This window comes from Carcharhinus amblyrhynchos, chromosome 23 (genome assembly GCF_965287045.1).
Source record: "Carcharhinus amblyrhynchos chromosome 23, sCarAmb.v2.hapA, whole genome shotgun sequence".
In the NCBI taxonomy this organism is placed as follows: domain Eukaryota; kingdom Metazoa; phylum Chordata; class Chondrichthyes; order Carcharhiniformes; family Carcharhinidae; genus Carcharhinus; species Carcharhinus amblyrhynchos.
The window spans coordinates 20,539,554-20,554,860 of NC_137346.1; the positions used below are offsets into that span (position 1 = coordinate 20,539,554).

General features: G+C 41.6%; 1 protein-coding gene across 2 annotated transcripts in view; it reads left to right on the forward strand.

Annotated features, from left to right (window-relative positions):
* The first annotated feature begins 1,289 nt into the window (after positions 1-1,289).
* Positions 1,290-15,307, forward strand: part of phf12b (PHD finger protein 12b) — a 73,195-nt gene continuing 59,177 nt past the window's right edge. The window contains exons 1-2 of one of the 2 annotated variants that reach the window (XM_080210500.1): positions 1,290-2,039; positions 2,368-2,549. In XM_080210500.1, the coding sequence (XP_080066626.1) occupies positions 1,974-2,039; positions 2,368-2,549 (248 nt within the window). In that variant the 5' untranslated portion in view covers positions 1,290-1,973. The remainder of the gene's footprint in view (positions 2,040-2,367; positions 2,550-15,307) is intronic. The other variant, XM_080210499.1, reaches the window with a different exon arrangement.

Consider the following 15,307-nt stretch of genomic DNA (forward strand, 5'->3'; position numbering starts at 1 on the left):
GAATTAGACAGATTTTTAATTGGTGATGGGTTGAAGGATAATAGGGGGAAGGCAGGAAAATGGGGATGAGGAGCATATCAGCCATGATCGAATGGCACAGTGAACTCAATGGGCCAAATGGCCTAATTCTGCTCCTATCTCTTATGAATTTATGAAATTATAAGGAATCATGCACTGGTGTAATGTCAAATATCTGCTCTTGCTGCTTGACTAATTCAGTGCAACTCGAATGAAACAGTAAAAAAAAGACTGCTATCACTTTGCATTCCAGACAGCAGCCTTTTATTGGACTGCTTATTAAGTATACAATGAGGATATTTCTAATATGCTGAAACTTAAATTGCTCAGATACCATCTCAAAAGTACTTGATGGCAGAGCACCAAATTAAACTCCTCAAAAAGTGAAATTGTTATGAATAGGACCAATAAATGGTAATAGCAAATCATAACGTTCTCTCCCGGCTCTAGTTTGGACGATTTGACCACTCCAGGCACTTGGAACTTTGACTACAATTCCCAGCATGCCAGACACATCAGGAACCGCTTACGTCATGGTTTACAGCGAAGTCGGCATGAAGCATGCGTAGTATGGGAGCGTACTGCCAGGCGGGGGGAAGAGGGAGTTGAACGGTTCGCATGCGCAGTGAGCAGGTTTGAATTGGCTTGCCCTCCCTCCCGTCTCCGCCCGCGAAAGTCGGATCGGATTGGTTGAGCCCTCCCAGCGGCCGTCACGCGGGGAGGGATCAGGGGTGCGCAACCTCAGCAGCTGAGCAATTTTGGGGAGAGGGGAGGGAGGGGGAGAGGGGAGGGAGCGGGGGCGGGGAGAAGGCAATGGACATCAGATCACGCGCCAGCGCGGTGGGAACGCGGTCAGAACTCTGGGCGCCTGCGCAGTCGGTCCCTTTGCCATTTGCCCCCAATCGGTGGCGCCTGCGCAGTCGGTCCCTTTCCTCTCCTCCCCCGCCCCCGCCCCGCCAGTCTACCACGCCCCCCCCCGCCCCCCCGTCCCCCCCTCCCCCTCCCCCTCCCCCGCCCCACCACCAAATCCCCATCTTCAATCGGTGGCGCCTGCGCAGTCGGTCCCTTTTCGCTTCCCCTCCTTCCTCACCCCAATCGACAGCGCCTGCGCAGTCGGTCCCTTTTCGCTCTTCCCTTCTGTGCGTTCCCTCCCCCAACAGTTGTCGCCTGCGCAGTCCCTTCCTTTACCCACCTCCTTCCCTCCCCTCCCCCAATCGGTGGCACCTGCGCAGACGGTCCCTCTTCGTTCTTCCCCTCTCTGCGTCCCCTCCCTCCCCTAGCTCCCCAATCGGTGGCGCCTGCGTAGTGCCTGTGATGTGTGTGGAAAGTTTGCGCCAACTTGGAGGCAGAAAAAAAATGTGAAGCGAGCGGCGGCCCGGCCTCCCCCGAGTGTTTGTGTTTGCGCTGGCGGGCTTCGGGCAGCCCCGAGAGCCGGCGGACCGAGCGCCTGGCGGCCGTGGGCCGCGCCTCCGTCCAGCCGCTGGATTGTCCGCTTCATGCTGGGAAAGCAAGTGGCTCGATGTGATGGTGGTCGCCCAGGGAAGGCTTCACGTCGGTTAGGCCGCGGCCGAGGCCTGGCGTCGCTACTGCTGCTGCTGTTGGAGCTGGAGCCCGTCGACTGCAAGCGGGGTGGCTGCGGATTCTTGTGGATTTACCATTATTATTATTGCTGCCGGTTGCTGTCGTCGTCGTCGTCGTTATTATTATTATTGCTGCTGTTTCCCTTCACGTTGAAGCCGCCTGCCTTCGATCGATCGGCCCGGGGAGTGGAGGGGAGGTGGGGAAGAAGCCGCAAGCGGGGTTCGGGGGGAATTCGAACCCACCCCTCATTTTCTTCTCCCCTGACGGATTCTTGTGGGTGACGACTCGGGGGGCTTCCTCCTCCATCACAGGGCTGCTTTACCTTAAAGAGAGGGGGGAAAAAGACACACACATATACACAGCGGCCGTGTTGGATGTGGGATAAAATGGAGACCAAGACGATTGTCTACGACTTGGACACCTCCGGAGGGCTGATGGAGGTGAGATTTCCCCCCCCCCCTTCTCCCTTTGCTCCTCGGCCCAAACCAAATCTGCAAACCCAGATTGAAATTGAAAGCTGCAATAATAATAACCTTTCCCTCTATCTATCTCCCACCATCTCTCTCCTCCTATACAAATGGCCTCTTTCTTCTCATCCGTCCTTTTGTTATTTCTGCCTGCAGGGGCTAGAGTGAGAGAGAGGGGATAAATAAACCTTGCGGTTTAATCTTTGATACAGCCGCTTTCTCCTGCCCCTTTCTTTCCCAAAAAACACAAAAGGGGATGATGTTTGATCTTTATTCCTCTCCTTCCCTGCCTTGCCTGCAGAAAATCCAAGCGTTGCTGGCCCCTCCGAAGAGCGAGGAGAGCGACAAGAAGGCCAAGAAGCTGGAGAAGGAGCCTCGGCGGAGCGGCCGGGCCACCAACCACGACACCTGCGACAGCTGCAAGGAAGGGGGAGACCTACTGTGCTGCGACCACTGCCCGGCCGCTTTCCACCTCCAGTGCTGGTCAGTCACTACTTGCAGCCCTCGGCCTTTCCTGCAGCCCCTCTTCCCAGAGAGGGGGGCGCCCGGCTCGGGATTGTATTACACTGAAGGGAGATAGACTTTGAGGGGGGGGGAGGGAATGAGGAGGAGGTTGTTTTGGGTTAGGCTTTAGTTTTGTCCTCATCCTTCCTTTTTGGTGTTTCCTTATGATTTCCAAGATTTGCCTACAGAGTGTATGGAGCTGGCTGTTTTTTTTGTACTGCAGTAGTTGCGATTAAACCACTCACCATGACCTGCTTCACATCACCCCCCTCCCCCCCATCCTCCCGTATTGCTGACTGGGGTCTGAGTGAGGCCCGAAGCTGAATCTGAACTTTAGAAAGGTTAAAAGAAGCTGTAAATGTTTAAGCATGTGGTGGCCACTGTTAATCAAGTGAGGTTCTGCTGTCATTTGATTCTGATCCTGGCTGTTCGGAGCCATCCCTTCTCCCCCCAACCCCCTTTGACTTTGCAAACAGGGCCTCATGAAGGTAGGGTTAGGTATACGTATGGGTGGGGGGCGGGGGGGTGTTACTGACTAAACACTCGTCTGTGCTTCTCTTCACGGCCTCACTTGTCCTCTGAGATCGCTGCCTACTCACAGGCCCGGTCCCTGAACACCTATCTATGCAATGAGCCGGATGCCTTCCTTTCCTCCACTTTGTGTGTGTTTGCAAATACGCAACATGGCGACCTCCGTTTAAATTATATTTTCGATTCGCAGCGCCATTTTAGTTGACTTCTCAGTTCGGGAGGTTAGTGTTGTATTTGGACAGAGTTGGCAACGTTCTTGGCGATTTTGGGAAGAAGTGTAGGAGTTCTGAGGGCACTCCGGGACACTTTGGGGTTTATTGTTGTAGCATTTTTAAGGCTTCCTTTTTTTAAAAAAATCTCTTTAAAAGTAGCCATGTTATCCTTTAGAGTTAAGGTTATCACTTGGGCTCTTCAGGAAAGACATTCCATTCTTCCTGGCAACTCATTGTGGCAATAATAGAGATTTAAAACTTTTTTTACTTTTAATGTGTGTTACTTTGGTCAGTGTAAATTAATTTATTAAAACCTAATGTTTTTGTTCAAAATATTTGTTTATATCAAGTAGAACAACTAGTACTTTGCAAGATGCTCTCACACTTGAAGCTTTACGGTTGATGTTAGAAATATATCTTTATAGTTAGTTTACTGTCCGAATAGGTATTTTTCATTGAATTCCCCCTGCCCCCAATCAATAAACTAGTTTGGTTTGTTTCTAGAGCCTCCACAGTAGAAAAAGGTTTTAGTTAATGGCTTTATCTCAAGTAAATGAATTCCATGCTTGTCAACCATTAGTTCTCCTCTTGTCAAGTTTTATTTAATTTCACATAATGGACTTGAACCATTTACCAGTATTGAATTTCAGAATTCTTGTGTTTTATTAAAACATGCTGGATTATTCATTACCCTCCAAGTGATGCCCTCAATTGTGTATGGCCCCTGTAAATTTCTAATATATTCTGTAATCCAGAGATTGGAATTTGGCATTTATTTTAAAGTAGACATTTAATTGGGCTAAGTAAATAGATTGGATTTTGGTGTAATGTTTCTATTAATTGTTTTTCTTTCCTCATGTTTGCTCAGTACCTGAAGCTGTGCAGTTAAAAAAAAGAAAGATTTTCATTTACTTAGTGCCTTTCATGACCTCAGGATGTCCTAAAAGGCTTAATGACCAACAGCTAGCATAGGCATTGCAGCAGCCACTTTGTATGCAAACAACAATGGTAATGACCAGATAATGTTTGTGTGATGTTTATTGAACAATTAACATTGTCCAGGGCTTTGTGAATGCTATTCTTTGAAATAGTGCCACTGGATCTTTTAGGACCACCTGAGAGCTCAGGTAAAGCCTCAGTTTAAGGGCGCACATAAAAAGTAACACCTCAAACTGTACAGCACTTCCTTGGTGACCTAGATTTTTGTGCTCAAGACTCTGAACTGAGTCTTGAACTCACAGCATTTTTGACTCGGGCCAGAGTGCCGCCAAATAAGCCAAAGCTGAAAATACAGTATGTAATGACATAGAAAAATGAATTGGACTGCTTTATCGACATTATGATTCTTTTGGCCAGTATACAAGTAGAGTGGCACCTTTTACAAGTTCAGTGGTATTCCTGAATGTGGCTATATTGAACCTAATTTTTTGTGCAGTATTAAAGAGTAGGCTAAGCCTAAATTTTATCAACTTTCACACCACCCCCCAAAAAAAAACAAACAGTGATCGTTAGTGATCTTACGATATTTGCTTTTATGCTTCCACTGTTGGTAGTTGCATTTACTAACCAGGACAAGTGAACTTTGGACGTTAATAGCAAATTAGGATCATGCAGGACAGGGGTATTTGATCAGTTATTGTTATAGGGTGAAAATTCAGTTCAGAAGAACTTCTGTCTTTTTGCCTTAAGGGGTGTGCCAGATCTTAGTTACCTCTTTTGTACTGATTATGTACTTGTCTGCAGCCATTTTAATGAATCGGTGAAGGATTGATTATTTGGTGCTTTTGATCAGTCATAATTCCTAACCTGGTTCCGTTTTTTTTCATATGATTAGTTTTTGCAATGTATGACAGTTATCTTTGAAGTTTTAAATGTTAATTGGGTATGAAACCCCTGATAGTTTTTGAGCGCAGGAAGTTGCACAAAGCTTCTTGCCGCAGGGGACATGCTGCTACATAAACAATACCAATTTTATGTTAAGACTTCAGATAACCTGCACTTTATGGAATTTTGTTAACTGGTATCTCTACGTATATTGGAAAAAAGTCCAGTGCAGTACTTTAGTGCCTCCATCTAATTATGCATTTTTACTGTATATCATTCGATTGGAGCTGAAAATATTCTTGTAGTGTGCATACCTGCCGATGCCACAGCTGTTGCCAGTTGAATGCTGTCCTGAGAAGTGGTGATGGACCTTGAAGTGCTGCGTGAGGGTTCCAAACAGTGTTGGCTGTAATTCGCAATATCTTGCTAGATTTATTTAACGTTAATGTGCTCTTTGAGGGAGTTTTCCTAAGTAGGACTCTTCCAAGTTCGAGTATCAGGTCATATTCTATAACACTACATCAAAACTTTTAAAAGCATTGCACAAGATTCTTGTTTAAAACGATGCAACTGATTAAACCCACAAAATTGGGCTGTACCACATGCCATTTATTGGGGTTTTTTCCTGTCATTAGTTCTGAGGATGTGGTTTACTAGGTGTTTGACTCATCAGTTTTGTGTGATAACTGTACAGTACTTGTATTTTGTGCCAGCCCTCCTTGTATAAAAACCAAGTAGCGCAGATGGACATCTGAAACAAAAACAGAAAATGCTGGGAATACTGAAGTCAGACAGCATCTTTGGAGAGGAGAACAGAGTTAACAAGTTGGCCATTGACCATTCTTTATGCATTGCTTCAATATAGGGTGTGACTGAATTAAGCTTCAGTGGATCAAATGGCTATTCTTGCCCTTGATTTTTTTTTACACCTTTTGTTTGTTTGAACCTATAGGTGGTGCTTGTATTTCTGCTAAAAAGAACAATGCAGTTGCAGTAGCAAATTAGGATGGAGTTGAGGTCACTAAACTTGTATTTCCCTCATCTTAAAGATGCAGTCTTAACTGTGAACAGACAACTAACAATTAAATGAATTTTTTTGAATGGATTCTATCATTTCCATACTCTTTGCAGTATGAAAGCTTGCAGATTCAAGCAGGAAGATGTGATTTGATGTGCTAAATTTTGAAGGAAATGCACAATAGTTTTAAGCCAATGCTTAAGTTGGCATAACCTTTGCATGATCACACACGACTTCGGGTACTCAGGATGAATGAAATCCAAAACTTCATCAAACAAAAGAAGCAGTTGTGATGTGACAAAAAATATTTTTGCACAGCAAATGGTTAGGTTCTGGACTGATGAAAGCAAATTACTGTGGATATTGGAATCTGAAACGCACAGCAAATGCTGGAAAATCCCAGCAGATCAGACAGCATCTGCGGAGAGAGAATAGAGCCAACGTTGTAAGTCAGAAACCAGCTCTGACGAAGGGTCATCCTGAAACCTGCTGAGATTTTCCAGCAGGTTTCTTTTTACATTCTGGAATTGCTTGCAAATGTGGTAGAGACAAATTCGATTATGGCTTTGAAAAGAGAGTCGGATTGTTATCCGAAGAGAAAAATCTTCCAGGGCTGTGAAGAAAAGCTGGAATAGTGGCTTCAGGTGAATTGCTCATTCTGTAACTCGTGGAACTATAAATATTTCAGTTCTTAAGTACTGTCTGTTTAATGGAAGGTACTTATTAATAGCACAGCTTATGTACTCTCAGTGATATGGAACGAGCGTTGGATGGAGTGATTTAATGTTTGGAAAGTTTAGCATTCGATAGTCCTGGTCAGTGCTTTTTTTTGTCTTTTTATGTTCCTGTGTAGTTGGAAACTAGGGATTAATTTTGGTGCTCCTAGGAATTATGACATCCCTTAACTTTGTTACACCTAGTGTTTTACTAGTTGCAGAAGCTGATCTGTTCTTTAATTTCTACGTTTGGAATTTTTGAGTGGTATAAAATTATGGTACGAATAGAGGCAGAGGTTGTCTGAAATTTGAATGAAAATTTCAACTGAGAAATTCTTCAGTTGGGAGGATCTCAGTTGAAATATTTGGGACATATTTAGTGCAGATGATGTGCATGTCAATTTTTGTTTAATAGCACCTACTAATTAGCAAACTTCCCAATAAACATTAATGCAGAGGGAGCAGTGATTTTTCTTTTAATTACCGCATTCTGTTTGCTCTGAGGATTGCAATAGTGTTTCTGCTTTCGCTAGCTAAATTAATTACGTAGCCAGATGTTTAGGTCTTAGCCTCAAAAAATAAATGTTCCTTTAAATTTTAGTCACTTTCATTTTAAACCTCATCTTTGGAAACTGATACCTTTTGTGCAGAGTACTTATAAACGTTGAGATGGAAAGATTGGAGTTTGGACTGGAGGTAATCTTGTGGGCCTCTTGGCATAGAGCCTGAATGGCAATGAACTTGGTAGTCGAAGTAGGCCCGCAGTCACCATAAGGAAGGCCCTGTGCTGAGATTCTCGCCTCGTTGGATTATCCTCTAAAGAAAAATGAATTGTTACTCTACTAGCAAAATTTTAACTCCAATATGTCATGTTACACGGTCTGAAGACTACTTTTTTTAAGATGTTGTGTATTTCTAACATTTTAGAAAAGACTGATCAGCCATGACTCTCTTTCTTTAGATTAACCTGTAACGAGATTCCATATGTACTGTTGCACCATTATATAAATGCCTTGCAGCTTATTCTGCATTATAGATTCCCTATTGTACAAATGATAAAGGCAAAATCCAGGAACAACATGGACAATGCTAACACAAATCTCAGGCATTATAAGACTCTGCTTATTCAGAATATAACTTATATAGACACAAACGTGAATGTTTATTTGAAGACAGTTAACATTTAATCCTCAGTCTAGCTCATCACTTATTTCGGGCAACAGGTAACTATAATAGATGATGTGATTGGGGAAGATAGCGACAGTTAATTGTGTTGTTTCTGTCTGGTCCCATTGTCTGTTTTTCATTTACAAATGATACTCTAAACAGTTTCAGTCAAGTCTTTGAGCATTTAAAAAATATCCATGCAGTAAATGTTTTGTGAACCATTAGTAGTGGTTTTCAAGAATTGAATGCCGTGTTGGTTAAGGCTTTTTAAAAGGTATTATTTGGCTATAATATTTAGTAGCTGAAGATATGTATTGGATCAAGCAGAATGAGGTTTTACTAGATTTTTTTTGAAGCCAGTGGGGAAGTATTGATTGAGAAAAATAATGAAAGATAGCTCTGTTGTCATTGAGCTAAACAGTATGTTGCATTATTGAAAGTTAATTTGGTGATTATACACTATCTCCAACGTTTTTTTAACAAAGTTTTCAAAGTTTAGTTGGAGAAATTGATCCATGGTTTCTTTTGCCTTCCCTTTATCGTGGCATGGAGGCGCAGTGGTTAACTCTGCTGCCTGAGAAGGCCAGGGACTTAGGTTCGATTCCGGTCTTGGCTGACTGTCTGGAGTTTGCATGCTTTCTCCGTGTCTGCATGGGTTTCCTCGGGGTGCTGTGGTTTCCTCCCACAGTCCAAAGATGCCTAGGTTAGGTGGATTAGCCGTGGTAAATGCACGGGACCACGGGGATAGAGGGGATACTAATGTAGTAAATGTCATTTTAGGAAAATGCAAGTTAATCTTTGGTCCTTTGATATTGTTATTTGTAGTATTGGATTTTAAGTAAACACTGTTGGTATTAGGTGATGAACAATCCTCTCATAGTTCATTTGAATGCTGACTTTATTTCGAAATTGGTGTTTTTTTAATGTGTCACTGTACTGTCATGTGTATTTAAATATTACATCTCATGACGCAAATTAAATAATTTTGTGACTTGTGTTGCAGTAAGAGTAACTGCCACAGATCAGTATTTGTCAATTAAAGGCAGGTAGTTAGTGAAATGCTTGTTTTAAAGAAAGGTGTTTACTTTGACGGATTTATTTTGTCTTTGGCAAGTCTGTTGGATTGGTGAAACACATCAAGCTGGTTTGTTTTAAATTGTAATTGCGTGAATATTAATAGAACAATAGAAAGACTGCAGCATAGAAATAGGCCATTCAGTCCATGCGCAGCTGAAAAGAAAAATCTAGCTGCCCATTCTCATTCCTGCACCCGCTCCGCTGCTTTGCAAGTTACAGCACTTTAGATGCTGATCAAGGTACTTTTTAAATAAGCAGAGGGTTTCTGCCTCCACCGGTAAATTCTACTGGTGGAATCCAAGCACCCACCATTCTCTGGGTGCAGAAAATTTTCCTTCTGTCCCTTCTAATCCTTCTATTAGTCGCTATAAATCTGTGCCCCAGGTAATTTTCTCTCCTGATGAAAGAGGACATCCTTGTCTACTCTGTCTAGGCCTCATAATCTTGTACCCTCAATCAGCTCATGCCTCAGTCTCCTGAGTTTCAAGGAGGACCACCTGTCCAATCTTTCCTCAAAGCTGCAGTTTTCACGCGGTAGCAACGTTCTTGTAAATTTCCTCTGTTATCTTCTCCAGAGCAATTGTGTCCTTCTGTTATGTGAAGACCAGAATTGTACACAAAATTCCAGCTGTGGCTTAAACAATGTTTTGTACAGCCCTGTCATTGTATTTTTTGTATTCCATATTCCATAAAGGAAAGGATTCGGTATGTTTTCTTTTCCACCCTATCAACCTGTCTTACCACTTTTGGAGACCTATGGACATGCATTCTGAGGTGTCTCATTTCCTCTGTCTCTCCCAATATCCTCTCAATTATTGTTTCCCTAACTTTATTTGTCCTTTCCAAATGCATTCTCTTTCACTTCTCTGGGTTGAATTCAATTCGCCACTTTCCTGCCCACTCAACCAAACCATTCATATTCTCAATTAATAGTTTAAGCGGGTTTGACAAAATAATTTTTGTTTATGGTTAATGACCCTTAAGTAAGATTTTGAAGTAGCTCATAAAGATCGGATGGTCGCATTAGGTTCAGTTCTGATGAGCAGAAATCAAGCTCTCTGTTTAACTGCTTTTTTTATCTGTGCTGGTAGAATACCTACTACTTGGTTTGACCTGGATTAGCACTTAACTGCCCTTCCTCATTATTTTGTGTATTAATGGAGCAAATAGTTTTAGATTACCACGGTTTCAGATCTGAAGTTTGTGTAAACAGTAGCAATGCTAGAATTGGCTTCATTTCCCACATCCTTTGACCTAGTCTAGAAATTTTTTTGAAACCAGTTTTTTTGCTGTCACTTTGCAATCCCCCTCCTTCACATTACAGCCTGCGTGCTAGTGACTCTTGTAGATTGTTGTCTGACTGGAGATTACAGTGTTAGGGGAGGGTCAGGCTTCAGACTAATTGGAAAACGAGAATGAGAATTTTACAATTAAGGTGGTGCTTAGTTGGGCATTAGTTTAGGTCAGCAAGAAAGGGGTGATGAGTGAACACAATTTGGTGAGAGTTAGGACATGGGTAGCAGAGGATAAAATGTGGAAAGCTGCCTTGGGATGTGTTTGTGCAGTCAAGTCTGAAGATAACTAAAGCATGAATGAGTGGTTGCAGAAGAGGTAATGGAGAGGGTTAGTTTAGCAATTTTAATATGTGGTTGAAAGTTCATCCTAGGGTTGAGTATGATATGGAGGTAGCAAACTATCTCATTCAGCCTCAGTTGTTGGAGGCCAACAGGGTGGAGTTAGTGGCAATGACAGTTTAATGTGTGTGTGTGTGTGTGGGGGGGGGGGGGGGGGGGTGGGGAAGAGAGAGAATCAAAGACAAAGACTTCAGTCTTCCCAGTGTTTAATTGGATGAAATTTCTCATCCAGTACAGGATGTCAGATAAGCAGACTGACAATTTAGAGACAGTGGAATGGTCAGGAAGGGGGTTGATGAGTTAAAGGTTTTGCATACCATCAGTGTATGTGTGGAAACCATTGTGTTTTTGAACTCTGTTACCGAGGAACAGAATGTACGTGAGAAATAGGAGAGTCCCAAGATTGATCCTTGGAATGCCAGAGCTAAAGGTGTGCAAGTGGGAAGAGAAGCCTGGTTTTATTTGGCTGAAAATTGAACCTGACATTTTCAATCCCACCCAGCTGGATGATGGTGGAGTGTGGTTTGGAGAAGATCATGTCAAAGACTGCAGGCAGGTCAAGAAGGTTGAGTTGCTATAGTTGGCCTTTATCACATTTACATTGGATATAATTTGTGATCTAGATAAGAGGTATTTTGATAATGTGGCAGGGTTAGAAACAATTGGAGGGATTAAACATTCAAGGAAAGAAGAGTAAGGATTTGAGAGCGGACAACTTATACTGGGACTTTGGAGAGGAAAGGGAGGTTGGAGATGAGCTGGTAGTTTTAGAGAGTGGCAGGGTTTGAGAGGGAGAGAGAACAGTTAGCAATGTTAGCTATATGTGGGATCTAGGAAAACAAGTTGGGTTTTCAGTAGTTCAGTCGGATTAAAGTTTTGAGAGCAGCAGTTGGGTCTCAAGATGATGAACTAGGACAGAACCTAAAGCAAGGTACAAGTTTTGGGAAGGGGATGGACAGCTTGAGAGGAATTTGGGCCAGGTGGGCTGGGGAAAGGGAGAAAAATGGCAGAGGCAGCTGATTGGATGGATTCAATTTTAGTGACAAAAATTCATGAAACTTGTGCATTTACCTGAGGTAGACATCAGAAGAGACTGGGAAATGGATTTAGTAAGGTGGCCTACAGTAAATAAGGAGTTACGTTTGCATTTCAGGATGCAAAGAAACCAAATACCACATGTTGAAATAATTGTGGTGGAATACATTTCTTTTAAAAGGTAAATATTATTTCTAAAGTTGATGCTCATTATAATGACCAGTACATTATGGCTTTCTTAATGTTTTCATTACCTTCAAACAGATTACAGTCCTCATAGAAGTAAGTTTTCTTATGGAGAATGTATTTGTTTTGCTAAATTAATGTGGCAAAATAACACATTTGGTTGAGAGTCATTCTGGCAGCAGAGTACAACAAAGCCAATCTAAACTGAGTACAAATCATGTGAAAAAAGAAAAGGGCCATTAAAATAAACAAAGTAAGTTTCCTTTTTTCACCTCAAAAGATTAAATGTTCTGACCCCATGGTTTTGACGTCAGAAAGACCGCCTACTTCCTTTTCCAGAACGTCACTTGTCTCCAACACTTCCTGAGCCCATCTGCTGCCAAAACCCTGATCAGTGCCTGTGTCAGTTCCAGGATGGACTGACTATCCATGTTCTCCTGGCCAGCCTCACCTTCCACACTGCATAAACTATTTAATATCCAAATTCACCATTGAAATGAACATTTTACAAAAATTTCACGTGCCCACCATTACTCTAGACTGTAATCCAAAGGTCATCCAAAACTCTCCAGATTGTTTTGCCTCTAAATGATTCAGTGTTCTTCAATCTTCAGTTCAAAAGTTAAATGGTTTGGAAAAGTTTGCTGATTTTTATTAGTTTCTGTCTTAACTGGTCATTTTCCATCCCAGGTTGTTGTTGAGCTTCACTGCAAGGTAGCAAAAACTGAGCGTATCTTCTTGCTTGATGTCCGTAGCCTCCTGGTTAGGCTTGTTTATATTCAGGTTGATCCAGAGTAAAACAGCTGAAAATGGCAATAAATTAATCAGTAGGTTCCCATGTATAGAAGCAGTAAGATCCTTTGTGCCAGTTTCTCTCTTTCGAAGGCAGTGCTGTGTGAACATGTCTGTGATCTAAATCTTGCCACCTAACAGTCCTTTATTAATGGAAGTCCTCTGTGATTTGATGGCTTTAGAATTTTTTTAGTATCATAAATTGCACATTGCGTTTGGAAGCAGGAACTGCCAAATCTGAATTTCTTCCACCACACTCCCTACGCAACTATTAAGTCAATCGAGTTGTTGTATACAAAAATGGATGTCAGATTAATAATTATCTGTGCTGTCTTGTAACTATTTACTCAGGTGAATTTGCCTGCTGCAGCAAAGCCTGTTTGATGCTTTAGGTGTTCTGGCTTTGTGGTTAATTTTGTCCAGTGATGTTGTCTGCATTGCTTAGAGACCAGGAACAACTTCAGAGAAAGTATTTTTCTGTGTGTAGTCTTTTGGAAAACTGGGCATACAGTTTGTCCATCCTCTTGGTTAGTGTATCATGCAAGGGAATTTGGAAGGGGGGAGAAGTGGCATTGCTTTTTTTAAGTAGGCAGTTGGGTGTGGCCTTCTGAAATTTTCATTTTTGACATTATTCGGTGTTCATTTCTTGTCTGTAAACTATACTTTCTTGGACGATCAATTTTCTGTCCACACTTGCTGTTTGATTTTGACAGGTCAGCCTGTTTTGACAGTTGGCATTTTTTGAGTACCAGGTAATTTTAGTGAGTTTTTGAAGTCTTTCAGATATACCAAAGATAACAAACAAAATAAATTTCCCATGTATGACAGAAACCTGTCTTGACTCCTCATTGTTTTCCACAGTCCAGAAAAAAATGGCTTTGGTGATCTCTCTAGTGTATCATTTGGAAACCCTTACTCTGTATTGGGTTACCATCCAAATCTGTATGGCAACCCATACCATACTTTCGCACTTCTACAATGAACTGTGTGAAGGTATGGGATGGGTTATTATACAGATTTGTTAAAGCTATTTTTTTAATATCAAGATCTATTCCAGCTGAGTTTACTGCTTTAAGATAATATGCGTATTTTCATAATTGAAAATATAATTAATTGATGTAACCAGTTTTACTAATAGCATTTGAAGTTAAATTATTTAAATAACATACCTTTCAGCATTATATTGAATTTGGTTAACTTGTGACGATTTCATTAATATTAAAAGGAACTGTTAATTGCTAATGAATGGCGTGTCGTAAGTTTTAACATTAAATAGTCTCCCAATGAGGCAAAATATATATTCAATAATAAAACTTCAAAACAATTTGAATATATGACCTTTAAGTGTGGTGAGGAGGCATCTCTCCAAGATTACAATCATGGGCAAATTTCAGGACTAGATATTTTGCAACAAAACTTTGCATAGTGTTCTAATTTGACTAATGTAATGTGAAAATGTGTTATCACAGCTTGTATTTAATGGGTTGGCTAAATTTCAAATTGAGAGTTGATTCTAATGTAAGCTCAGCTGTTTTTAAGCTGGCAGAGTTCATTTTGTTTCACGAGAATTCAGGCAACGTAAATTACCAATAAGTTCAAATGGTGTCCTGGTGTGGGTTTCTGATTTTACTGATCAATAAACCATGTGTCGTCCATAAAGATAAATTGGGGTTTTCTCATCGCTTGTCTTGCAAGCAGCTGCTCTTGCTTTCCCTCCTGAAAGAAACTATTTCTGTGCTTTGTACCTGGGGTTGCCACTTTTTAACTGGGGCTCTTGCTTTTTTTTCCAATGCCGTGATTCCTTGCTATAATTCTTCACTATTTACAAAGTGCAGCAAAACGTGTCAAAGGCGTGAAACGAATGTGGCAGGATTTTCCTATGAAACGCATATTGGAGTATTGTTGAAAACTAGACATGCTGTTGAACCTGTACCCTGTGAGGAGGACACAGAGGTTGTAAAGCTTTACAGGATATTTTAAGTAGAGGAGAATTTTAGTCGATGGAGTAGCATGTGGAGAAGTGTGAAATTATCCACTTTTGGTAGGTAGTTTTTTTTTAAGGTTAGAAATCGGAAGACGTTGATATTCAGAGGAATTTGGCTGCTCTTTTCCCAAACTTAGAGGTCCAGCAAGAAATAATGGGGTTGGGGTATAAAAATACTATGTGGTGATCTACGTACATCTTTGGTTTCTGTGCCTTAGAAGAAATGCAGTGTAACTTTGCTAAAATGATTCTTGGGATAAGAAGGCTCTTCTATGATGAGAGAGTGAGTAGAATGAGCCAAATGGGAGATGATTTCACAGACGTAGTTAAAATCCTGAGGATTTGACGGCTGAGGAATTGTATCACCCTTGCTGGAGAACTTAGGAGACGTGGCTTTCATTAAAGGCACAGGTTGGCTATTCAGCACTGAGATGAGAAATTTCTTCACTTGGAGGATTGAGCATCTTTAGATTTTTCTATTCCAGAGGGCTGTGTATGTTCGGTCATTGAATATAAGTCATGACAGAAATTGATAAATTGCACTAAAGAAATCAAGGAACA